The 25482-nt window shown below is 35.4% G+C and overlaps 1 protein-coding gene across 3 annotated transcripts in view; it reads right to left on the reverse strand.

The window, feature by feature from the left end:
- Positions 1–1119: 1119 nt before the first annotated feature.
- Positions 1120–25482, reverse strand: part of LOC6650972 — a 30992-nt gene continuing 6629 nt past the window's right edge. Inside the window, exons 2-15 of one of the 3 annotated variants that reach the window (XM_023180860.2) lie at positions 24100–25219; positions 19438–19585; positions 15989–16233; positions 3986–4099; positions 3775–3912; positions 3490–3627; positions 3334–3422; positions 3087–3214; positions 2865–2984; positions 2600–2745; positions 2314–2488; positions 1891–2237; positions 1626–1823; positions 1120–1571 (exon numbers count right to left, since the gene is read on the reverse strand). In XM_023180860.2, coding sequence (XP_023036628.1) covers positions 1474–1571; positions 1626–1823; positions 1891–2237; positions 2314–2488; positions 2600–2745; positions 2865–2984; positions 3087–3214; positions 3334–3422; positions 3490–3627; positions 3775–3912; positions 3986–4099; positions 15989–16233; positions 19438–19585; positions 24100–25219 — 3204 coding nt within the window. In that variant the 3' untranslated portion in view covers positions 1120–1473. Of the gene's footprint in view, positions 1572–1625; positions 1824–1890; positions 2238–2313; positions 2489–2599; positions 2746–2864; positions 2985–3086; positions 3215–3333; positions 3423–3489; positions 3628–3774; positions 3913–3985; positions 4109–15988; positions 16234–19437; positions 19586–24099; positions 25220–25482 lie in introns of all 3 variants that reach the window. The other 2 variants (XM_023180859.2, XM_047012786.1) reach the window with 2 other exon arrangements.

Below are 25482 nucleotides of genomic sequence, written 5' to 3' on the forward strand. Positions count from 1 at the left end.
TGTTGTGCTTTCATAAGAGATTTACACAGTTGTTTATTCTAGACCTATATCACCGCTTAATTGCCTTAACCAATCTAATTATTTTAGCGTATTCTCTCATCTGCTCATCATGATTCATTGTTGTCTTTTGTTTTGTTTTGTTTTGTGTTGTTGTTGGTATCTTAAGAAATTAGTTGATTGATTATGAACGAATGTATTCGTATTTTATGTATAAATGTATGTATATGTGCTGGATTTCATTTCCGTTTCGTTTTCACTACTTATAAAGAGTTGATCGAATTTAAATTTGTCAATGTCTTATCTGTTTGCCAGTGTAGTAGTAGTTAAAAGGCTTTAACCACCATATACATGTATATATATATATATTATATATATTAATGTGAATCATACAATATATGCGTATTTTGCAAGGTATTAATTATGTATTATGAAACCAATGCGATCCTATGCAAAAACGTTATTTTGTGTCTTGTTATATGTATATGTTTTTGTTTTTTTTTTTGTGTGTTTGTGTATATACTCGTATGTAGTTTGTACATAAAAATATATATTTTATATATATATATATATATATATATATATATGTATATGCCATATGGTATGTATGTTTGTGTACTTATATATGTATATGCTAGCAGGCAGAATAATAATTTAATGTGCTTTTACATTCGCCTTTTGTACACTTTTGAAAACAATGCGAAAACTATTTCGAACTTGTATATATGTTTTTTTTTTTTTGCATATATTAATAGAGTTAATAATGTTGTTTTCTCTTGCCTTTATGGTGTATGTACTTTCTTGTAGGAAACATTTTTTTTGTTTTTTTTTAGAAATAATATAGAAAAGTAAATTGAAAACTGTCAAGAAGCGTAAAGAACTCAAGCTTATAGCTTTTTGTAGGTTCGTAGTAGTTCCGATATCGTTTTACTCTCTTTGGGTTTGTCTTTTGTTCTTGCACATGCCATATATGTACATATACATACACATATATGTGTCTGTTTTTATATATGTATCTGTATGTATCTAGTGCATTAATTTTCATCTAGGTCTTAAATACAAATAGCGCTCGCTCTAAGGCTTCTTGTATTGTAAACCATATTCCATAATTTGCATTTTGAGTTTGTTGAGTTTGACATTTGTTTTTTTTATTTTTAAGCACTTAAAACTAAACAAAATTTTGTGTTATTTAGCGAAAAAAAAAATTAAAAACAAAATGGATACATTGGGGGTGAAGGAATAAAACAATAAGTTATATACAACAAAAACCAGTTTCGAATGGTTTCTTTACGCCTTAGATTTACATAGAATATGCAATATACAAATAAGTCTTAAATGTGTCTTGTATACATGTTGATCATAATAAGGGTTTCGGTTTTTTTATTTTGTTTTGCTTTCTCCATTATTCTTTATCTTGCTTATTTCTCTTTGTCTTGGGTATTAGTAAAGCATTTGAAGGGCATATTCTTTTCGACTTCAGCTATCAATCTGAAGCCAAATGCCCAAGGCCATCAATAGCAGCCAGTTGCCCAAATGAATATGGCCAGTGCTGGAGCCAGTTTCACCGCATTTGCCTGAAAGATAATTGTTAGTTTCAGAAATTTCATTGTTGCTTATGAAATACTCACCAAATACGGATAGATTGGCCACCAAATGATGATCGGGTGGCTTCTGTGTGCCACGATAGCAGGCATCACCCACTACCAGTTTGGCCGATGTACCCTCAGTGGGTCTATAGGTTAGACAGACACCATGCTTGGTACCCTTATGTCTGGCTATTATAAAGAAAGTGCTATTCTCTGTCCAGGAGCCATGGCACGAGTACTCTGTGAAATGTTACAATTGTTAAGTACAACAATAGTTCAAGGGGACTTTTTTCCAAATGTGGCTTACCCTCTTCGCCTTCCACACTGCAGAGTGGTCTAACATCAATTAGATTTGCTTCAGTGCATCCCACCCAGAGCTGACGCTGTGCATTATAGTTGGTCACACAACTTGGTGCATCACGACGATTTCGCGTGGCGACAAATCCCACGCTGGTATCGCTGCTATTACTCAGGCTACTACCCAATACCAGGGTCTGCATTTGTTGGGGAGGCTGTTCTTGCTGTTGCTCCTTCTGTTGGCTGTGATCCTTGGGCGCATTGCGCCGACTACGGATGGGTAGACCGCGAGTGTTTCCATGCCATGAGCCACGCTCCATGCTGCGTTCAGCGTTGCGAAAACTGAGTGTACTGTGCCTGCGAGAAAACCACAAAACAAAAATTTGCAAATTGCCTGGAAGATATGTACGAGTATGTAGATATGTGTACTTACCCTTTGTGGCCAAAAGTTCCTGAATCGGTGCTGTCGTGATGATGATGTCCGTGTCCCAGATGCGATTTACCGTTGTGATTGCGCTTGTGGCGCGTGACCAAATAGGGCGGTCCAATGGCTCCACGCAAAGTATAGAGTCCCTCCATCGGGCATATGGCCGGTTCCGGATTGCTTGCTGTATTTGCACGAGCAAAAACAGAGAGAGATAGAGAGAGAGAGAGAGAGGGAGAGAACGAGTTGCAGTGATGGGTTTGGGGAGGAACGGGTCATTTCATATGCATCTTACCCAGTAAGGTAATGTAGGCCATCTTATTAATGTCAAAGTGATCCGGTGCACAGGCATCCTCGAGGCGTATGGCCGGTTTGCCAGTTTGTATTTCGATGACATGCGTATCCCGGCGATAGAACATCATGCACATAAAACCCGATTGGCTGCGGGTAAGTAACACACAGGTAACGATACAGGTAAAGAGAAATTGAATTTTGCCAGCTTTGCCTCTGGTGTGCCTTTCGTCACCCCCGGGCAGCATTTTCAATTTTGTGCTACTTACCAGCCAGTTGTATAGTGCACCACAGCCATCATTTCGGTTGGGGTCTGTTTGTTTATCTGCTCGCAGAGGGCACGTGTCTCCATATAGCCATTGGGCTTAATAATGTGCACGGAACCATCGCTGTAAAGAATGAAGATGGTTCAGTTTCGATTCAGTTTGGGTTTGGTCTGGTTAGATGGGCTTGACATTGGCAATTGGGCCACAGGGCGGGTCGCTACTCACTTGGAATGATAATTGTAGACAGCATTGCCCATAAGTGCATGCCAGTGACGTGGACCCTTGAACCAGGCTGGGAAGTCACAGCGTTCAGCCACAGGCGGTTTGCGTAGGGACATGATACGTGAGCCAACCTGTAGGTAATACAAAAATGGGCGTGGTATTTACAGTTAAGTGAAAATGGCAGCTAAAGCGGTTGGGCGGTTGGGTTGACTGGTGGGTTGGTGTAGTAGGGTGGCATAAAAGTGCTTACCTCGGCACTGTCTAAGCCATTGCAAGTGGCATCGCCGGATTGTGCCAGCTTATATTCGGCATCTTTGGAACTGAGCATACTGGGACCGCCTGCAGAAAGGTATTAATGCTCAAACAAAAAGTTCATCCTGTTTGCCAGAAGGCTGCTGCTACTTACCCATCAACGAGGAGATTTTCTCGTAGACAAAGCAGCGATAACGCTCCTCGTTCGAAATGGCATGATGGTGCGAGACGAGACCAACCAAATAGCGTGAGTTGCCATCCTTCCAGGTAGCCAGGCATGTTAGCTCCTCAACTGAAAGAACGAACCGACGAACGAACAAACGAATGAACGAGTATAAAACGAGTGAAAAAAGCGGAAGGAAGGAAGGAAGGGAAATAGAAAGGATGTTCAACTTCAGAACGATGAGTCATTCATTGTCATGGCCGGTCGAGAACTTACCCGTACTCTCGGTACCCTGGACATCCGGACACGCTTGAAAACTCAACAGCAGGCGACTCTCCTCAGTGCAACTCTCAATATTGGATACAGGCGACTTGCATTCACCGTGCCCCCGATTGTAGGTGAATATGAAGGGACCTGCAAATGGAGAAACAAACAATGCTTCAAAATTACAAGACCCAAGTGCAAAATCCAAGTTGAATTCACTCACCCTTTAGCGGACACTTGACCGGCTCGGCGCTCTCGCGGAATAATGAATAGAGGAGGGCATCGCCCGGAATTTGGTCGCAGAGATTCTGTAAAGTCTCACGGCCCTTGCAAAAGTCTGGGGGACATGATTATTTGAAAAGCACAAATAAAAATTCAATTAATGCAAATCGCAGATGATGTGGTTGTTGTTGTTGCAACAGAAAATAGAGACACGCACACATACAGACAATTACGAATACATAGAGGATAGAGTAGAGTAGTAGTAGTAGATAAGATAGAGTAGAGTAAGTAAGTAAGTAGTTAAGTGAAGTAGAAGTAAAGTAAATGGTAGTGGGATTGTTGTAAAGGATTAGTACGTTTTTGTTCTTGTTGTTTGGGAAACATGGTGGATATTTTTAGTAAATAAGAGCAACACATTAAAGTAAACTTAAGGTTTTTGGGTTTAAATATATAAAAACAAAAGAAAAAAGACCAATCTCTACAAAGAGCTATGTGTATATTATAGGGTATTTAATTTGTAGTCATTTTCGTTTTCTTTTCCTTAGTAAACATTATTGTTTTTCGAGCACCGCACTGGAATCCATGGACATACCGAGCATCTGCTGTTTTAAATTAAACAGAAATTTGTTTAATTAAGTGGACCAAGCGACTTGATGCCAAGCAATAAAACAGAGAGCAAAATGAATGATGATAAAATAAAGCAATATCGCTTCAAGCGAAAAATGAAAAAATAGGGAAAAAAGATTCTTGGATTAAACTCAGATAGGTCGAACTTTTCATACCCTTTCAAGTCGACATTGAAATTGACAGATCAGCAATGGAAAATGAAGGAAATTCGAACCCGAAAGTTAGCAATTGGCAATTGAAGAGTGTTATCTTTGCTTTGACAGTTCATAGCATACTTAAGGGAGCGGAAGAAAGTATTTTTAATCTGACTACAGTCCAAGACTAAGAGATATACCCTTTCTCGCACAAAGTGTGCATTTATTTAATGATGTTTGCTACTCGGTGCGGGGGCATTCCTCCCGCGGTCGCGGTCTTCAAGTGCGGCACTCAGTAAAGGAAACAACAACAATTTCTGTTGAAATGTGTAAAAAGCAGTGGTAAGTACAAGACATAAGTAAGTTAAGTAAGTTGAAAATGAAAAATGTATATAAAGAGCATGACGACGATCACAAAAAATAACTAAAGGAAACAGAAAAAAACAACACAACAAAAATGAAGAGTTTTTTGTTTCACTTTTTCGTTCAGCTCTGGCCTCAACAATGTTGCCGAACTTTCTTCTTCTGTTTTTCTCTTTGGTTTTCTTTTGCATTTTTTTGTTTAAAACTTAACAGAAAAGCGCACAACACGTTGAAGTATGAACAAAAAAAAAACAACCGAAATGAAACACACACACTTTTTGTTCATATATAGAATATATGTATATGATTTTTTTTTTTGGTTATTACCTCTGGTTAAATTCAAACCAGAAATCCAAAAAAAGAGAAAAAGTTGAACAAAAAAAACAACACAGAAAATAAGAATAAATAGAGCAATAAAAATATATGATATGTTGATGGCAGTTATGGGGGCCACATATGTATGTATGTATTTTGTAGTTGTGGTAGTAGTAGATAGTAGTAGGAGTAGTAGTAGTAGTAATAGTAGTAGATTTTAGGTAGTAAGTATTTGTTGCTAGAGCAAGCATATAACAGTTGTAAAAAGATTTCAAACAAACCAAAAAAAAAAGTAAGTACACAAAAACTAAACAAAAAATTATGAATATATAATGAAGAAGTCGTTTGTTTTGTGGCAAACCCGCGCATATATATGTTTTTATCATATTAAGATATATATATATAGAGTTATATATATATTCTCAGGGTTTTTGTTTTGTGGTAAAGGGTCCTCTCTTTTTTTTTTTGGTATTTTTTTTGTTTTTTTGAGTGGTTGTTAGAGTTAAGATTTGTAACTAAAATCTGTTTCAGTTTATAATATACTTATACATATATATATGTATCATATATAGAACGCATAGTCAGGCATAAGATTTGATATAGCTAAATAGTAGGCACAACAACAAACAGTTTTGGTTTTGTTTTTTGGTTTTTCATCAGGCTAAGAGCAAGTAACTAAATAATTTAAATGAAAATATAAAAGAAAAACCAAGCACACGCAGAGTTTAACTTAAAATTACCAATTATATATATATATATATACGTTGTGTGTGTGTGTGTTAGCCAGGATATGCAGGATACAAGTGTGTTTGTGTGTGTGTGTGTGTGGCACAAGGGGTAAGGCTTTTGGGGTTGGGGAGGAAGGTTTTGGTACATTTGAGTAATGATTGTAATTAAGTAGTAGTAGCAACAACTACGCTTTATGAGTTATACAAAAGCATATCATAAGAACGACAAAGGTGTAAGGGGCGTGGCGTGTGTATATGTGTGTGTGTTGGTCAACCACTACAGAGAAGCGTTTATGGCATAGTAGTATATCATGACAAGGCAAAAAAAGGAAAAACAGGAAAAGGACAACAAAACGAGGAAAAAAAAATAGGGAACATTACAGACATAAAAAATAAATTATAATACTTTTTGCAAATGGTTTAAGTATTACGTTTTTTTTTTGCCACAGTTAGTTATACGCACACACAGACACAGACACTTAGAACGAACACACACACGGAATTCTAACTAGAAAAGTATGTAACACACACACACACACAGAGTCACAGAGTAAGAGAGAGATATAGACAAAGACACACACACATATATATATATATAGAGAAAAAAACTGTACGAGTAATGTATGTACGTATGTATCGGTAAATTAGAAATATAACCGAGAGAGAGAGAGAGAGATCAGAAATTGTTGAGTTTCATGTTAAAATTACATTAATTAAATTACACACATGTAAGTAAGTGGTAAAAAACAAGAGGGGAACAGAACACAGAAAACCGAAAATAGGAGAAACTAAAAAACATAGAGTAACCGAAACCAAAATTAGTTAAGTACAAACACGAACACGCATTTAAAGTAAAAAGAGAGTTAAACAACACACAGAAAATTGTGAACCCATAGAGCAAATAGTAATTAGTACGAATAGAGAGAGAGAGAGACAGACAGAGAGAGAGAGAGAGTAGTAGTAGTTGTAGTAGGAGTTACTAGTTTAAGTAGTGGGGATGGGGTTAGGTTTGGGTTTTCGGGTTAGGTTAGTATGTAGTAGTAGTAGTAGTTAGTAAGTAGTAAGTAGTAAGAAGAAAGTACAATAAGTAATTGATAAATGAGAGACAATTATACTAGCGGTCACCGGGCAGCCCATCCCAACATTTCATCATCATATACATAGATGTATACAATATACAATATATATATATAAACATTTAAATTTGATTTTTCTTTTTCTTTTCGTTTTGTTTTCTTTTTGATTTCTTTCATTTCTTTTTTTTTTTTTTGCTTTTTGATTTTGTTTTCGTTAAATTCTTAATAGCACAAAATTTAGCTAAAAATCCTTAATTTGCTTTCATTTTTGTTTTTTAATAAAATTTCATATTATTTTTCATTTTTTTTCTCGAAATTGAATTAGAAAAACAAAGTGTGACAAAGAGAGAGAGAGAGAGAGAGAGCAGAGAGTAATTAAAAAAAAGTAATGACTTTTTATACAAAATGTGTTACGAATTCACTTATTTTTTTTTTTTTTGTTGATTCTTTTTTGGGTCTATATACAAACTAATTATATTTTTTGTGTTTTTTGTGATGAGGCAACTGAAAATGATGTAGATGATAATGGAGAAGAGGTCGAGGTCGGAAGAGGGCGGGAAAATATTACGGTCTCTAGGATTTGGGAACGGACAAATAAAAGGCAACTGAATAATATAGACCATTAACAGAAAATATTTTTTGTCAAAAGGATACTCATTGAAATATGGAATGCTGGGCATTTGGTGTTCGGTTTTTGGGGGACACGGGGGCACGGTTCATTATATGATTTCCAAGTTTCGAAAAGCATCGAGATATATTTACAATGTTAAAAGGGGACAAAGGAAAAATGTTTATTATTATATATACATATATATACATTGATATGAATATTTACAAAGTCGATTCCTCAAATCGGATCACATGGGAATGGGGGAATGAGTAAACAAAGAAAAAATATATATTAGTTACATGCCACACAACTTTATATGCATAATATATGTACATATATCTAGTATATAGTATAACTGTTCTTGGAAATCATATAGATTAGCTTCGTTTCATGGCCGAAACTTACGAAGAATTGATGCTTCTCACTCGCTCATGGGGGTTTTTTTTATTATTATTATTTTATTGCTGTACAAAGGAATTGATGAATTTTGTTAGCAGTGAATTAATTTTATAAACATTAATAATGATAATAATAATAATTGTAAATACAAACAGTTTAGTTTTATATATAGAAAAAGAAAAAAACAAAATCAAAAACAACAAACAGAAAAGAAAAAACGATTTAAGACAAAAGCGTTTTAATTTTTCTTTTGATTTTGAACAACAAACAGATTAATGAGTTTTGGAAAACAAGATTCGATTCAAATCAAAGAAAATTTGATATTCATGTAGATTTAGAGGGTGAGTAAGTTGCTTCGAGGCGGTGAAGAGTGAGACGGGTCAGGTCAGATTCAGGTCAGGACTAGGACCAATAAACAAAGACAATAAATGTGTATTAACTTTACAAGTCAAAACGAGATAGAGTGATTCAGAGTGTAAGAGAGAGAGAGAGAGACTTTTAGTTTATATACAGCGTGTTTTATGTGATCTTGTTCTCGATACTCTTCATATTCTTCATGTATTTGTTGTTGTTATTATAGTTTTTGTTATGTTTATTCCATAATTACAATATATTTATTCTCCTAGCTTCTCTTCCCTCCCGGTTCCTACATAAAATTAAGATAATAGATAAGTATGAAAATAACAACCGAAAATTGTAACCAAAATTAAGACGAATGAGGTTTATGGCACGATTTTTATTATATTCATGTTGATTTTTGTATATATATGTATGGCATGTGGCATGTGGCATGAGGCATGTTTATACCAAATTGACAACGTAACAGAATATCAAAAAAAAAACAATAATAGAAGAAGAACTAAAAGGAGAACTGGAACCGAGCGACAACAAATTAATAGAACAAACAAGAATGACAAGGAAAACGAGAAAAACGAATGAATGGAGCCACACATAAAATATTGCATAAATAAATGAAATGAATTGAAATGAAAATGGCAATGTGAAAATATATATATACAGAGAACAGAGAAAAACAACATTGGTAAACTGGTAACTGCGGTAGCGAGAGAACAAAAAAAAGAAAACAAAAATATAAAGGGGAGTCGTCCAAACACGGTAGACGAAGGATGGAAAACGGGACCGGGACACGGGACACGGCACACGCGAAATTGGTTGACACCCCGGGTCCGGATCCGCTGGCTCCGCTCTGTGGGTCCCTAGGTAAATAACTTTTTATATGTATGCTATACACAGTATATATATCTACTCTCTATATATGTATGTATGGATGTACAATGCGAAAACTGTACCAACACACGCACAGCTTACCAGGAGGAAACGAAACGAGCGTATGAAATGCCAAAAAACTATATGAAATAAAATAAAAGTGGCTGTCGGACCGACTGGCTGCCTGGCTGGGGCGTCTCCTGGCTAACAAATTACCCAAAACAGGTTGGTGGTTCCACCCATACACACACACACACTCACACGCCCACCCACACTCTTTCTGTACCCCAACAACTCCCTTTTTTAACACACACACACACACACTGCCTAACGGCCCGTTATGTTGTGTTAGTCGGCAATCTGTGCGTGGGCTGAGTGGGCATGGCAAACATTTTTACAGACATTTGATTAAATTTAAATATCCTTTCACCCCAAAACAAAAATAAAAACACCGAAAAACACAAAAACATGAATTTAGGTAGAGGAAATTAATGTTGAAACCAAATTCCAGTGAAAAGAAAAGTGAATGAACGCTAAACTTAAGAGAGATAAAAAGAAACGGCGAGTGAGAGAGAGAGAGAGAGACAGAGAGCAGAAGGAAGAGTAAGATCAGAAGGAGCAAGTTAAGAGGGTAATGCTTGTAATTTTCCTTAATTATTTTAATTTTCCATTTTTTTTGGTCTACCCCCACAGACTGGTTCTTTCAGTTTTCTTTCTCTCTACTAGTTTTTGCACAGCAATTAAAAATTCTAAGGACCTGGCCTTCATTGAGTGCCCTCACTTCGTTTTTTCGTTTTAACTACATACCCTTTTCCATATGGGTATACCACTTTTTCGCAATCATTTGAAACCTAAAAATATCCAAAACTATAATTCCAGTTGCATTAAATTTAGACGATATTCTGATGCCAGGAACCGATTTTGTTTGATTATTTTTCTCGTTGCAAAAAATGCTTAGAAGTTTGTATAAATATTCAAAAATATTTGGAAATATCAGTCCATAACGCTATTTGAGCGAAATTCGGCCTTAAAAAAGTATAAGTATTAAAACCAGATTAAGAAATCTCGAAACATTAGACAATGTCTCAAATTTTACCTTATTTTACCTAAGAAACTCAGAAACATCTGTATGAACTTTAAAAAAAACGAAATATCATCAAAGAAAGTTATAAATTTTAGGGTAAAGAGCATTTCAAAGTCGGGTTTTAACTCATTAGTTTCTTCTTCTCATACATACATATATATTTCAAGTGGAAGTTGTGGGGAATTGGTATGCAAATACAAACCATCCACAAAACTATATGCCAAAATGCTGTTAAATGCGAGCACAAAATGAAAACGGTGAATATAATTAAAGTAAGCATATACATATATATATATATGTCTATGGAAAGGATGATAACCGAGTATGTAAGAATTTTGTAGTTTAACTAGTTGTTGAAAATGGAATTTGAGCATAGAAGAAATTGCTGCTTTTCAGTCCCTTATGGACATTTAACGTAACTATAGTGGTTTTTAATTTCAAAATTAAAATTAATATAGACTGAGACCGCCCCAACCGCCCATCATAGCACACAATATCCGACATCCTCCTTGAATACAGACACACACACACACACAGACAGAGAAACTAAATGCATATCCTTTGATACTCGACACAAGTGAAAACAATTCTCTGTATTATCTGTCAGGCCAATTAACAAGGCTTTTCTTGTTAATCCTATACAACAAGTTTTCAGTAATTGAAAACTGCTGACATTCTAAGTCCAATTACAGCCTATAAAACGAGTGAAAATGTGTCAATGTGTGTGTGTGTGTGTCTGTGTCGTGTGTTTCGTTTATTGAAAAGCATCTCCAAAATGAAAATGCATTTTCGTATTATATTTGAAAATCTTAATTGAAAGCGCATTAAATCAGATTTACGTATGGACAAAAGGAATCAATATATACATACATACATTTATGTATATAATAGAGCTGCTCTTTTTTTTTACGAATCAAATTACGTAAAGCTGTGCGTGTATTCATTTATGTTTTGTATCTTGTGTGACACTCTAAACAAATAATGACATAATAAACTATTGTCTATGCGTATGCGTGTTGATTGTTTCTCTGTATGTGTCTGTGTGTGTGTGTGTTTGTGTTATTGATACTATTGTTTTACGGTCTGCTAATCAAAATAAACTGCTCCACCTCTGCAATTCATATGAAAGAATGGTGGAGGTCGCAGGTCGCCCACTTTTCGCCTCTTTGACTGCCTGAGTTGACTGCCGTTTGAATTATAAATGAGACCTAAAACTCTCGTTTAATATTTAAACAAAATCAAATCAAAAAGCAAGCAAGGATACACAGGCATACAGACATAGAGACGAACAGGCAGACAGCCATAAAGACAAACTGACAGACAGACAGTCAGCCAGTCAGTTAGTCACTCAGTCAGTGCAATGCCTTAAGTTGAAAATATCAAATTGGAGCATGATGGTGCGAGAAGTAAACGAGGAGTTGGCTGGATGGTTGGGTGGTTGGGTGGCGCTCAGTCAGGAAGTGGAATTGAAATCGGAGAAGGCGGACCATGAGTTGGCGTTCTGTATAAGCGCGCACTTTCAAATTGAGATTGTAGTTGTCTACCGAGTTGGGTGGTCCGCCACTTAAACTAATTTGATTTCTATTGAGGCAAACAAATAATAAATAATGAATTTACATTTCTATGCGTGCTCAAGGATTTGCCATTCCCGTTGCCATAGCCAGGTTAAATTCTATAGCGAGTTTAACGAAGGTCCTCTTATGGACTGTGTGCTACTTGCATTATATACTCTGAGTTGGCTCTGACTCTGGCTCTGCCTCCTAATACACTTATGCACTTATATTCCTTGCCATAATTGCACTTCCTCAATCCTCATCTTCCAACAGCTTTTTATCTTTCTTTGGCTGAACAAGTGTTTGTGTGGATTTTTTTTTACTGTTTTTAATTAGGTGCACACACAGCAATGCCACAAGGAAAGAAAAATCTAAGCGGATTACAGCAATTAACAACGAATTATGAATAGATATAGTGCATATCCGCATCGTATCTCTATATAGAGTATGCAAAGTAAAGTAGACAAGTCGGACTGACAGACACACACACAAGAAGGACGCACTCACCCACACACACACATATACACGCGCCTATCCATTTCTTTGTTGTTTTGTTTTTCGATTCAGTCAGCCTTTGACAATTAAGCTCCAAACATTTTGACACTTTGCTGTATCAAGTTTCTCTCATTTTCACTTAATGAAATTCCATAAATAAATTCTATTTACACACAGTAAAAAACCAAGAAGAAACACAAAAATCTCTTCTTGCCACGCCCTTTTCTCGAAATCCCTTCTAAATTTACATTATGAAACACTTGCAAAAAGTGTTGAAAAGAGGACATAAGTGGACAAGTGGATTTTTATTGCCAATGGAATTCGTTTTCTATTTTTTCTAGTGTCACTAACAATTTCTGAATTATTTAGATTTTGATATTTATATTTGAATAAATATTAAGCAATAATATATTAGTTTGTAAATAATTTTAAATTTCCTAATGTTAATTATAATGAAGTTTTTCTTCAGACTGCTCACAGCGAAAGATGTGATCCTTTAAGTCGCCTTTCACTACTTAGTTTGGCCTGCAAAATTGGACCTCCTTTATATGCCTTAAGACAGCCAGAAAGTGAGTAAAATGTTCTGATCTTTCCTCCCTCTCTCCCCCTTACCCACACACACAGTTTGGGGCCAAGATGAAATTAAAAAACTTAAGTCTATATTATGACAACGGGGAGAAATTTTTCGACTAACTGTTTAAGAATCATAGAATTAAGATGGCATATTATCGAGGATTCTAACCCCAAATAGAATATTTTACCTGTTAAAGAGATTAAATCTCAATTCATACTTTTCGTAAATTATAGTTTCATTCATTTATGAGGCCCCCTCCTTCCCCGTAATGCTAGCCATGGTCAATTTGATTGTGCCGGGGTGCTGTGGTTGGGTGGGTGGTTTAGTTGGTTGTGTGAGTGGAATGTGATTCTGTGTGTGTGTGTGAGTTTGGTCTTATTGAAGAGTATGAATTGAGATGAGTTTTAATATTTACAAGAGATGAATTGACGGGGGACAGAAGCGCTCTCTTATATCCAGACACAACTAAATACAACTTTTAAATTTCGTTATTATTTTTTTTTTTTTTGTTGGTTTTTGTGGATAAAGCTAAATGTAAATATACAATGTTGGTGCTTATTTGGTTTTTGTACACAAACTAGATAAATTGAAACGCGAATTGTACCAATATATATATATATATATAGGGGGATATATACATATATTTATATACATATGTATGTATGTATGCATGTATGTACAACAAAATTTGTTAGCTTTCGGCTGTTACAAAATGTACAAAAATTTCATATGCAAATTTTGGAAAACCAAAATCCAATCAAAAATATCTAGTGTTGGTGTATAAGTGGGTGAGTGTGTGTTTGTTTGGTCTGTAAGTGTGTGTGTGCTTCTGCTTGCTATTCATCCTGTACAACTTTTTTTGTAGCAATCTTTTTGGCGTTTCTTGGGGAAATTTCCAACACGCACACACACACACACAAACACGCGCACATACATACTTCATGGTGTGTGTGTGTGTGTTGGTGTGGATATTTAAATTTTGGATTGGTTTTGGTTTAAATTGATTTGTGGTTATATTTGAGTTTGGGTTTTGATTCGGATTCGAATTTCGAGTTTGAGTTTTTAGTTTTTAGTTGCTGTTTGCTGTTGTTGTACTTGGAATTTGAATTTGTTTAAAAAGTATATTGAAAGTTAAAGAAAAAAGAAATATACATATCATATAAATATTTAATAGAGTTTTGTATAAATATATATATAGATATATAAGTATGGAACAAACAATTCGTTTCATTAAAAGGAACAGATTTTGCTTTATGTTTTTTAAATATTTACACAATTTGGTTTTTTTTTTTTTTTTGCAGTTGTAATTGATTAATTATTTACAGTTAAGTTTAAAACCAAAGAGAAAAAATAAAATGCAAAAACCAAATGGTAAACAAAAAAAAATAGGAAATAAAAACTTGTTAACTCAAAACAACAAAAAAAGTTAATTATAGTTTTCTTCTTCTCCTTCTTCTTTTGCTCTTCACAATGTGAGAGAAACAGAGAGTAAAAGAGGCAGAGAGAGAGAGAGAGACAGAGAGAGAGATAGAGAATGTGGTGGTTTGGGGGGAGTAAGTTTGTGGGTGGGTGGTTTGAGGTTTTGGGGTGTTTATTTGAGGGTCGCGCGTTATTGGGATACTTTGGTTTTATCTTTGTTTTGTTTTCCGAATCGCTAAATATATATCGTTCAAGTATATAGGTTCTTGATCGATTTTGGCTTCTGTTGGGACGGGTTAATCTGCTATTCCGCTAATACAAATCGCAACTAAGTAGTAGCCGCTTAATTGGATCGACTCTAAACGTTAACGGTAAATAGTATATTTAGATAGTTTAACGAGTATATTTAGTTTAGTTTGTTGTATCTTTTGTTTGTTGTTTTTTTTTTCTTATTTTTTTTTTGGTTTTTTTTTTTGTTTGGATAAAATTTGCAACGTGTAAATGTTGGAGGAAAAATATACAAAGTCATTTATTGTTTGTTATATATATATATTTTTGGTTAGATATATACTTTTTTGTTTGATTGTTTTAATTGATTGATTGATTGATTAAAGTGAGTGAGATACAGAGAGAGAGAGAGAGAGACAGACAGAGAGAGAGAGAGAGGACCCTTGCCGTGACAAACTTTAATAAAGTGGAATTATTATTATTCAATTTTTCATATATGCAGAGTTGAGTAATTTGTTGTTTGTATTTTTTTGGAGACTATTTACAAGTTTGGTTTTGGTTTTTTTTTTTCATTTATTTGTATTTGAAATGAAAGAGAGAAAAAAATCAAATGTTAATAAAAAAAAAATGAAAGCAATCAAATAATAAATTTTAACCAAAAACAAACCAAAAAGGTAAATTGTACAAAATGAACTTTAAATGAATTTAAATACAAAATAATTAGTTTAAAAATACGTTATTTTTCAAAAATCCTGCTTGGTGTGTGTGTTTCTCAAATGTTTGTTTAATTTTGTTTTTTGGTTTCTTCGGAAGAGATTGGAAAACGTGTTTTGCTTTTTTGTTAAGAACAAAAAGCAGAAAAACTTTTCAAAAGTTTCAAAATTTTGTAGTCTTTGCTTTTGTTTTAAGTTAAATGAAGAGCGCGTCGAACGTAAAGTTTATTAATAATAGTATGTATGTAAGTGTGTTAGTCATGTTTTAAACTAAAATGGAGCATAATAAGGTTAAAATGAATAACTGGATAACTGGTATTATTATTTTTTGAGATAGCGAGTTAAGAGATAGAGAATCTTTGTTACTGTTTTGTTTTTTTTTTCATTTTTTTTTTTTAGTTTTTGCTTAAATTTATTTTGTAATTGTAATAATAAAAAAAGTATAAAGTTAATGCTTACAATCATTCATATCGTCATTGGATCTCATTATGTACTGATCCGATGATGATAGTCTTGAATGCCCGTTCGTATTGGGATGAGCTCCCCCCCTATGATCACTTGTTTGTTTAATAGAGCTACGCATCGCCAGTGCAGATGGATTCGACTGATGCATATACATACTATCACCTTCGCACTCACTTTCTTTATATTGGAGAACATTTTTATGCTTCTCATAGATAACCAGGCAACGATGACATCCTTTCCTATAAAAAGATTGGGTTTTTTTTGGCATTGGTTTTTTGTTTGTTTGTTTGTTTGTTTGTTTTTTTGGTTGGTTGCAACGAAAAGTGGTATATATAAGATATATAGGTGATATATGGTTAGTAGTAGTAGTTGATTGTGATTAGTGAGTATATATTGAGTATATGAGTATAGGCGCTTATTGTTTTTGTTGTTGTTCTTGGTTGGCAGTAGTTGGCATCTTCTTCGTAACTGAGTGAGTATTTCGAACCATAAAGGAAAAGTCTAATGAAATTGGGAAAACATAGATGGGGATGGTTACAAACACACACATCTGGCCCTAGATGTTTATCATAATCACATCATTGTCATCTTGGTTTTGTTTTTTGTTTTTGTTTTTTCTTCGTTATCCCAAAAGAAACTGAAGTAACAGCTGGTTGGTTCGTATGTATGTGTATTGGTGTGTATGTATGTGTTAAATTGAAACTGACATGACTTTCAGCTTCTCATACAATTCAATGGGCCACATCTTAGCTTAATTAATTAGATTTGCTTTCGTAGGTGTAGACTAAATAGATGTGTTAATTAATTGAACTGAACATCAAAAAACGAACTCAAAGGACGTACACTTAACTAAAAAGTACAAAAAATATTGACAAAATATATATATATCTATATATAGTTATACATATATGCATATATATGTATATATGTACATATATGTATGTAACTATATATATATGTAAATGTGTTCTGGTTGATAAGTGAATATGTTTAAAATAAAGATTTTCATTTGGTTTCTGTTGATTTGGTTTTGTTTTCTTTTTTTTTTTAAGGGGTAAGGGAAATTTTGATATTTGTTTGAGTTTTTTTTTTTTCCTTGGGAATTGGAAAACGGCACAGAAATACGTAAAACTCGATTTGTTTGGTTTGATATGGTAGGTATACGATTAATATATATATATAAATATGATTATTTAATAGAGATACGACAAAAATGAAAATATATATAGAAAAATACAATAATAAAAAATATTTATAGCGTATTATTAAGCAAAAAGTCCATAACTAAATGGAAAAAATTTCACATTTTCACAGCTACAACAAAAGATATAGATATATATATTTGTAAAATTAAGCTTATGATTAGGATAATACATATATATTGTCTATTAAATATTTATGTAGTTTCGAACAAGGCAAAATACAAAACAAGAAAATGACAGCTTAACAAAAGTTTTCAATTTCACATTGGCATGAAAAGCTTTTATGCCAAATGGGAAAAATGTAGAAAATCCAAAAACAAGAAAACGAGGAAAAAATGCAAGAAACCGAAAATAAAAAATTCGTTGCACAAAAAGCAATTTTCGTTAAAGTTTTAAATATTATATATATTTTTTTGTTTGTTGTTTTTTGTGGTCTAAAGGCGGTTTTCTATTCCTGCTTCGTTTCGGGTTTCATTCTCAAATGGAAATGCATAGGAAAAAGTTAGCAACAACAACAATAACAAGAGATTTTAGTTGCTTTGCTGCTGCTTCTACTGCCAAGTTGAAGTAGAAAGGCAGTTTTTCTTCTTTTATTTTAAATTAAAAACACAATCAAAAACGGAATAACAAAAACGGAAACTTTGATTTAGTTTTAGCTGAGAAGAATTTACAAAATACAGCTGTAAAAAATATATATATAGGTATATATTTAAGGAGTTACACATAGTTTTTTTTTCTTTCTTTTAGTAGGACATGACTGGCTGTTGTCAAACATACGAATTACTACATTCGAGCGGATAGAAAAGGGCTAGCGCCATGGAAAAAAAGTAAACTCAAAACCCGTTTCAAAGGCAAAGTTAAGAACAGCAGCGACAACTACAACAACAACAATTTCAGCAGCTGGCAACGACAACGACAACGTTGACGACAGGTTCAGGTTCTGACTACCAGTTGTTCGTCTTGGCATCTCGATGTAGATGTCATTGCCTCTCTTTGTATTTGTGTGTGTTTCTGTGTCTGCAACTGCAATGGCTTTTAGTATCTGATACCCTTGCAGAAGGTTGTTAAGCATACAGACAAAGTGACATGGTTTCTGGAAAATTGTCCAAACTAGGGAAACTCTTAGCTCCTTGATGGTCTAAAATATACCAAAATACAGTCCGCAAGTGTATAGAAAGTTGAGAAAGTCTAATTCTAATGCCTAATATTTACACTCGTAGAGAAATCTATTAAGAAAGGCTCTTGGAGGGCTTTTGCAGTTTAAAATTGCCTTCAATGAGTAAAAGTTGTTACAATTTTGACGATTACTTTATTGGAATTATTCAATTTAATAAAATCTATAAGAAATGGATCTAAGTGGTTCAAAATATGTACATATGTAATATTGGATAACAAAAATGTTAAAATAGAGTCGCTTAATATAATTTAAAAATGACTTTCATTTGGAAAACTTCTATAATTGCTTACTTAAAGCAGACAACATTCATTTCAACTCGTTTCATTTAGTATAAAAAATATATTAAAAGAAAGTCACAAAATGTATACTCAGTTTGATAGACTTTAAGGAACTGTAAAGTTCGGTTGTTGTCCCTATTTAGTGTAGTGTAGTTAGTTTTTGTTGTGTATTGTTATCTTTAAAAATAAGTTTGACAATCTGTTAACTCTTTCATTTAGGCATGCATATACACATACATACAGAGAGTGTGTATTGAAACTGCGACCTTTATGTAAGTTTGTTGTAAAAGTTTACCAAGTTGCCTGACAAAACTTTAACAACCTTCATTCATTGAACTATGCAAGGGTATATAAAGTTCGGGAGTTTTTGCTGTCGAAATTGTCTTTCTTTCTTTAGTACTTTTTCAATTCTATTTTTTTTTTCTTAATGAGGTTAGTGCTGCATTTTCCTGCCATGGGACTTTGCCTTACCTTAACACAGTTTATGAACACACACCTCTTTCTTTTTAGTCGAAGGGAAATGAAAACTTATTCAATTACAGGCACTTTTCACAATAAAACCAAATTGACAGAACAAAAAAAAATAAAAATTAAATTAAATCTATGTAGGTATGATATACTATATATATATTTATAGGATAAAAGGGGCCTTTTTCATCTTAGTCGTAGATACAGATATTTGCCAGCGCAAAAGAGATGAATGTATGGATTTAAATTCAATTTTGTATTTGAATGTTAGCATATTGTTAGCAAATAGAAAGAAAACGATTTGAACGTGATACTTACTCATCGACTATTAGATATTTGTTACCATCAGAGGCCGCACACCTGCCCCGATAGCTAAACTGAGAGCCCTTGATGTGTATGGATTGCTGATAACCGGATAGAAACCATGAGCCCTCCCAACGAGCCGGAAATGTGCAATTTGTGGGAGCTGCAAGCCAAAAGTACATAATAATTTATTAATAAAAGACATCTTAAATATTATATATATAAGCCTACGTGCATATTAATATGATATGAAGAAATTATGTTCAAATTGCACAACAATTGTTACCTCCCTGCCCCAAGGGCGAAGGCGAGATCGAGTTTGGCCAAAGATAGGGGTGCAGGGGGGAGGTAAGGTGATTTTCTACACACAACATATACTTAGGATGAGAAGAGGAGTATGTGACCTCAATTGTGGCTATTGTTCATTTAACGACAACCCAGATAACGATAACCATAAAAAAAGAGCAACAGCCAATCTCCTGCATTTACTTTTATGTATATATTTATTTTGTATTGTTGTTCACTTTCTTTCATCTCAATTTCTCTCTCTATCTATCCGTCTCCCTTTGGCACTGTCTCCTCTAATTGTAATGTCAAGTTTTGGTGCCAAGATTTGTGGCTTTTTAATTTATAAATTGTTTCAATTATTATTATGATTGTATTTAAGTGCGTGCGGCATAAGGGGCCAAAAATTTACGACCCTCTTCTCCCTGTCGAAGGAAGAACATGCAAAACACAGGGTAGGGCATCAGCAAAAGGGAGCTAAGCAGAGGGTGGAGAGAGTGAGAGAGAGAAAGAGAGAGCGAGAGGAGGACAAGAGTCGCATAAATAAGTTGAACAAGCCAGGCAACCCAAAAACTGCTCGTAATAATAATAATGTCGCTCACAGATACACATATACACACACCAACAAAGAAAAAACTACCGAAATGGCAATTGTGAATATTAAAAAAAAATATATACATATATATATATATATGTATGTGTGTATATATAGAGAAGGAAACATAGAGAAAGAAACGAAAACGAAATGTTAGCTAAAGGCATGCCACACACCAGACAAAGCCAGGCCAAGCCAAGCCAAGCCAAGCCAACCCAACATCGGGCTAGGCAACACACACACACATACTCATACAAACATCGAACACGCACACACACCCAGAGAGAGAAGAAGAATAAGTACTATATCCTATATACATATATACGTATTGAAAATGGTAAAACCACCCCTCAGAATGCTGTACAATACATATAGCTTAATGTTTTGGGCACAACGATTGGCATAAGGGATGGGATGAATGGTTATGGAGGGGAGGATGGTAGGGAACTAAAGGCAGTCATCGTCGTCGTCGTCGTCGAAGAAGAAGAAGGGTCCATAGGGGTGGCATGGCAAGAACAGGGCACCGAAACCGTAGACTGTGAACCCAAGTTACGCATTCAAATACAGAAAACTTTTGCAAAAGGAGAGACGAATGTGCGCACAAAGTGACTGCAGCACACATACATAGACACGCACACACACAATCACACACACACACATTCGCACTTACAGCGATACACATTTTATTTTATTATTCCTTTCCTTTCTTTTATTTTATTTTTCTTCTTTATACCCTGGGATATACTCATAATGTAACTGAAGGGTATATTAAAAACAACAAAAGTCATAAACCAATCGGAGAATAATATAGAAACAGGCAACCCAATCGAATCCAGTTGAATTAAAACTTCATATATACAAAAATGAAATCTTCTAAATGGGTTTTTTCCAATTACAAATTGATTTATCATTTTAGATTACAATATGCGAGTGCCTGTCACAGAGTATTTGCTAGTCGATGTATCGATTTAATTTATTTTAATTTTTCCTTTTTTTTTTTTTTGTTTTTACGTTTTGCGGCAAACAAAAGGTACTCATGCGCAGGATCAGCTCGCGGTGCTCTGAACTCTGAGCCTGACTGAGCCGTACAGCTCAAAGTTGTTGCTATTGTTGTTATTATTATTGTTGTTGTTGTTGTAGCCTCTGTCTGTATGTTGTCCAATGACTTGTGCTTTTTATGAGTATTCGCTGCTGTTGTCGCTGCCGTTGCTGTGTTGCTGTGCCCTCCCCATTGTGTCATAATGCGGCCCTTACGCACAGCGGGCTGGTTTGGCTGGCTGTGTGAAAAGTATAGCATACTTTATAGGGCAACCTCACCAGCCCAGACCTACCAACCAACCAACCAACGAGCAAAAAAAAAACAGAAACAAAATCCATGGCATATAATTGTTTCGCCAATTTCAAGTACCGTGAATAATTTTCCAACATGATTCAATACTTTGCCACTGCTGGCTGCGGCAACAACTGGCACAACGACAACCTTTTCGTGCACATTGCCCTTCGTCCTTAATTCGCTACCCCTCTCTCTCTCTATCCCCAGCCAAATAAACTCGTATTGCCTGCTGCAGGACAAACATAAGTAAATACAAGCTAAAAGCAAATACACAGCCCAACAGCAATAACAACAACAACAAGAATCGCTTCAACACCGACAGACAAGCGTACAAAAGCGTATAGACAGTTGAAATGACGCACGGGCTTTCCACACAGATATTTTCGGTGAGTGTGCGTTACTTTTTCTTTTTTTTTCTTTTTTGTTGGGCAGGGATTAGAGTGGCTCAACAAAATGAAAACGAGAAAAAAAAAACCAACCTAAAGCCAAATGAAAAACAAGAATTCATAGTAGAGCAAGCGACAGAAAAACAAAACAAAAACAGAACAGAAAAAAAAGAAAGTATATATACTCAAAGAGTTGCTTTTGACATTGGATCTTATGAACCTGACAGTAATCGGAGGGCATTAATCTTACAAAGCCCAGGGCTTTGTTTGTTATATGTATGTTTGTTATGTGGATGGATGTATGTATGTATGTATCTCTCCTCCCCCCCCCCCCCGCGCTTTTTTAGATGGCGTCAAGTGATGGGTATTTCTAAATATATGGAAATGAATCTGTCCTCCCAGTATTAGTATTTGCTTTCATTTGTAATATATTCATTCTAAATCAATATTTAAATCTTTGATTTGACAGCACAATTTATTTAATATACAATAGGTAATTTCCACCAAGACTTTTTTGTTATAAACAATAAAAACTCTACAGATTTGATGGTCTGGTATGAGAAGAATATCTACTTTACTCCATTTTTAGCCATCTACAGTCGAACTTTACTATAATAAATGGGTCATAAGAACCAACATTTCTTATACTATATACTCGGTACTATCTTCTATTTTGCCACAAAGATCCAATGCCTAGTTAATCATATGGAAGTTTGACTGTGATAATAATTGCATTTTGTTTTGTTATTTATTTATAACTATAATTTCGATTTTTGCTAAAACTTATTCCAAATAAAAAACAAATTGTATTTCTAAATGCACACTCTTAATAAATAATTAAATGTTGGTCACTCATTTTAATAAATAGATTTTATGTGTTTGGTTAATTGATAACTGCCGCTTCGGTTAGACAATTATTCTTTATTATGACAAGCAATTTGTTCAAGAAACATGAGTATCCTTATCTTTATGGCCCACACATACATCATTATATCCATTTATCTCGATCTATAATGACATAGAAACATACATACATACATATATATGTAAGCAGGGACAGCGAAATGCTTCTTAACACAATTATAGTGGCCAACACTTATCGGTTGTATGAACAATTTCAAGTGCAAGCATATAACTGGACCACCCTTATCGACACCCTATATGTATGAATGTACATTCATCAAACCATTAGGCACACCCACACACATACAGCAGACACACAAATACAAACACAAATATACATTTATGGCCAAAAACATTATATAGGATAGCTCAAAAGGCATGACGTTTCGCTTCAGACTCATTTGCGTTTGTGTTTTTGGATTTTGGACTTTCAATTTGATGCCGAACGGGGGGAGGGGTGAAGGACAAGTGAGGGAGGGATGAAGTTAGGGAGGAGTTAGTGGGGAGGATAACCAAAATGCTTTTGTCTAACTTGAGTGAATTATGGTCAGCGGTCGGTGGTCGGTGGTCGTTGGTCGGTGGTTTCAACGACGACGACGACGACCATGACTGTTGCCTGTTTGTTTCGGACAATTTCCGTACAATTTGCCATTGCTATAGCCGGCTGTTGCTGTTGCTCTAGCTCTTCTTGTTGTTGTTTTTTTGGGTTTTTTTTTTCATTTTTGTTGTTTTCGTTTTTGTTTTTTTTTTTTGGAAATTCGCTCATGGAGAAACAGTTGAAACGCATTATACGAACGCAGAGCTGCGGTCACAAACTACTTATGGATTCAATTGAGCATGACTGAGGGAGAGTACGCGGAGTAGGAGAAGGAGGAGGAGGAGGAGGTGACTGAAGCTAAGTAGGAATAGGGAAAGATATGTACGTGGTTGTGGCGAGGAGAGTTTTGCCCGAGCAGCTGACGCTTTGTTTGCTTACTAAAAATTATGCCCCGAAAAATTAAATGAAATGTTGTTGCTGGGCAATTGAGATTCCTTTGCTACAGGGGTTCTTCAATGTATAAACTTGAGAGGAAGCTTGAGGTTGTTGTGGGTGGGGGAATGGCGGAGAGAGAGTTTGCTTTACAAATTATAAATTCTTATCATAGCTCTACTTATCGGCTACAGCTTTTACTCACCATCTTGGCGGCCGCCCCAGCCGCTAACGGACGTGGCCAGCAGCAACATTAGCAAAGGACCAAACCAACTTTTTGTCGATGTCATGCTGTTGCTGTTGGTTTTACTGTTAATGTTGCTCCTGCTCCTCCAACTTCTTGCTGCTATTGTATTCCTTGTTCTTGCTATTGTTGCGGAACTGAAGCTAGAGTCAAAGATGGAGATGGAACTAAAGGCATTGGCCTGCAGCAGATGCTGCCACAAGAATATCAGCCATGTAATGCTAGTAAGTTGCTTAGGTTGTTGCTGTTGCTGTTGCTGTTTTTGCTCCATCTCTAGTCGTTCCGGGGCACTAATATCACCGTTAAAGTTAAAGTACCTACATTCATCATTCTCATTCTCATCATCTCCATTCCTATTCCCATCATTGTCATCATCATCATCATCATCATCATCCACATCGTGGAGCAGCGGCAAGCCAGTTGTGGCCATTGCTGTCGTTCTTGTCGTTGTTGGCGAATTGTAAGTGAATTCTGTTGCTGTTGCATCAGTTGTTGTTGCTGCTGCTGCTATTGTTGTTGTTGGTGTTATTGTTGGTTTTAGCTGCTTGAGAGACGCATGACTTGGTCTTTCGCGCCGCATTCGCTCACGTCGCTGCTGACGTTGCTCTCCAACAGTTGGCATAACTAATTGCAATGTCTGTCTGAGATCGTTGCAGCAGCAAGTATGCTCAGGTAATTGAATACCACGCTGCAGGAATTTGACGCTAGATGCCGCCGTCGAGCATGTGGATGACATAGCGGCTGATGCTGATGCTGCTCCTTCCGATGCTCCTATGCTCACTGTATTGGTGGCTGGTGTCAACATTGGTGGCGCAGCAGCATGTTTATCATAATTTTTATGTTCACAGCAACAACAGCTACAACTGCCTCCACATCGACTGTCCTGGCTTGTTGTCCTCTTAGTCGTCTGGCTGGCCGCAGGCACATCATGCTTACATGGATAGCAAAAAGAAGGTGGTAAATAGATTAACGACGTTCCTGCTCTGGCTTTCGTCTTCGATGTGCATGTGTTGGTTGTTCCGAACGTGGTTGGGTTGCTTGCTATCCTGGCTGCTCCTGATGCCGCTGCTGCTGCGATGTCCTGTGGGGCAAACAAGAACGTGTTGCCAAAAGAGAAAAAGAGAGAGAGAGACAAGAATGGAATATTTTATTATTATATCGAGTAGACAACTATAGTTTGGGCAGAGTCAAGAATAATATATATATAGGTATATGTCTATGGAATATAAGGTGGCTATGTTGCATTTGAATTTAAAATGAGGCACCAACGCCACACAGCGCCACACACCACTGTTGCCTCCACTATCCCAATTCTCCTCCTACTTCTCCTCCCCATCGTCTTCT

This window comes from Drosophila willistoni, chromosome 3R, assembly GCF_018902025.1.
Source record: "Drosophila willistoni isolate 14030-0811.24 chromosome 3R, UCI_dwil_1.1, whole genome shotgun sequence".
In the NCBI taxonomy this organism is placed as follows: Eukaryota; Metazoa; Arthropoda; class Insecta; order Diptera; family Drosophilidae; genus Drosophila; species Drosophila willistoni.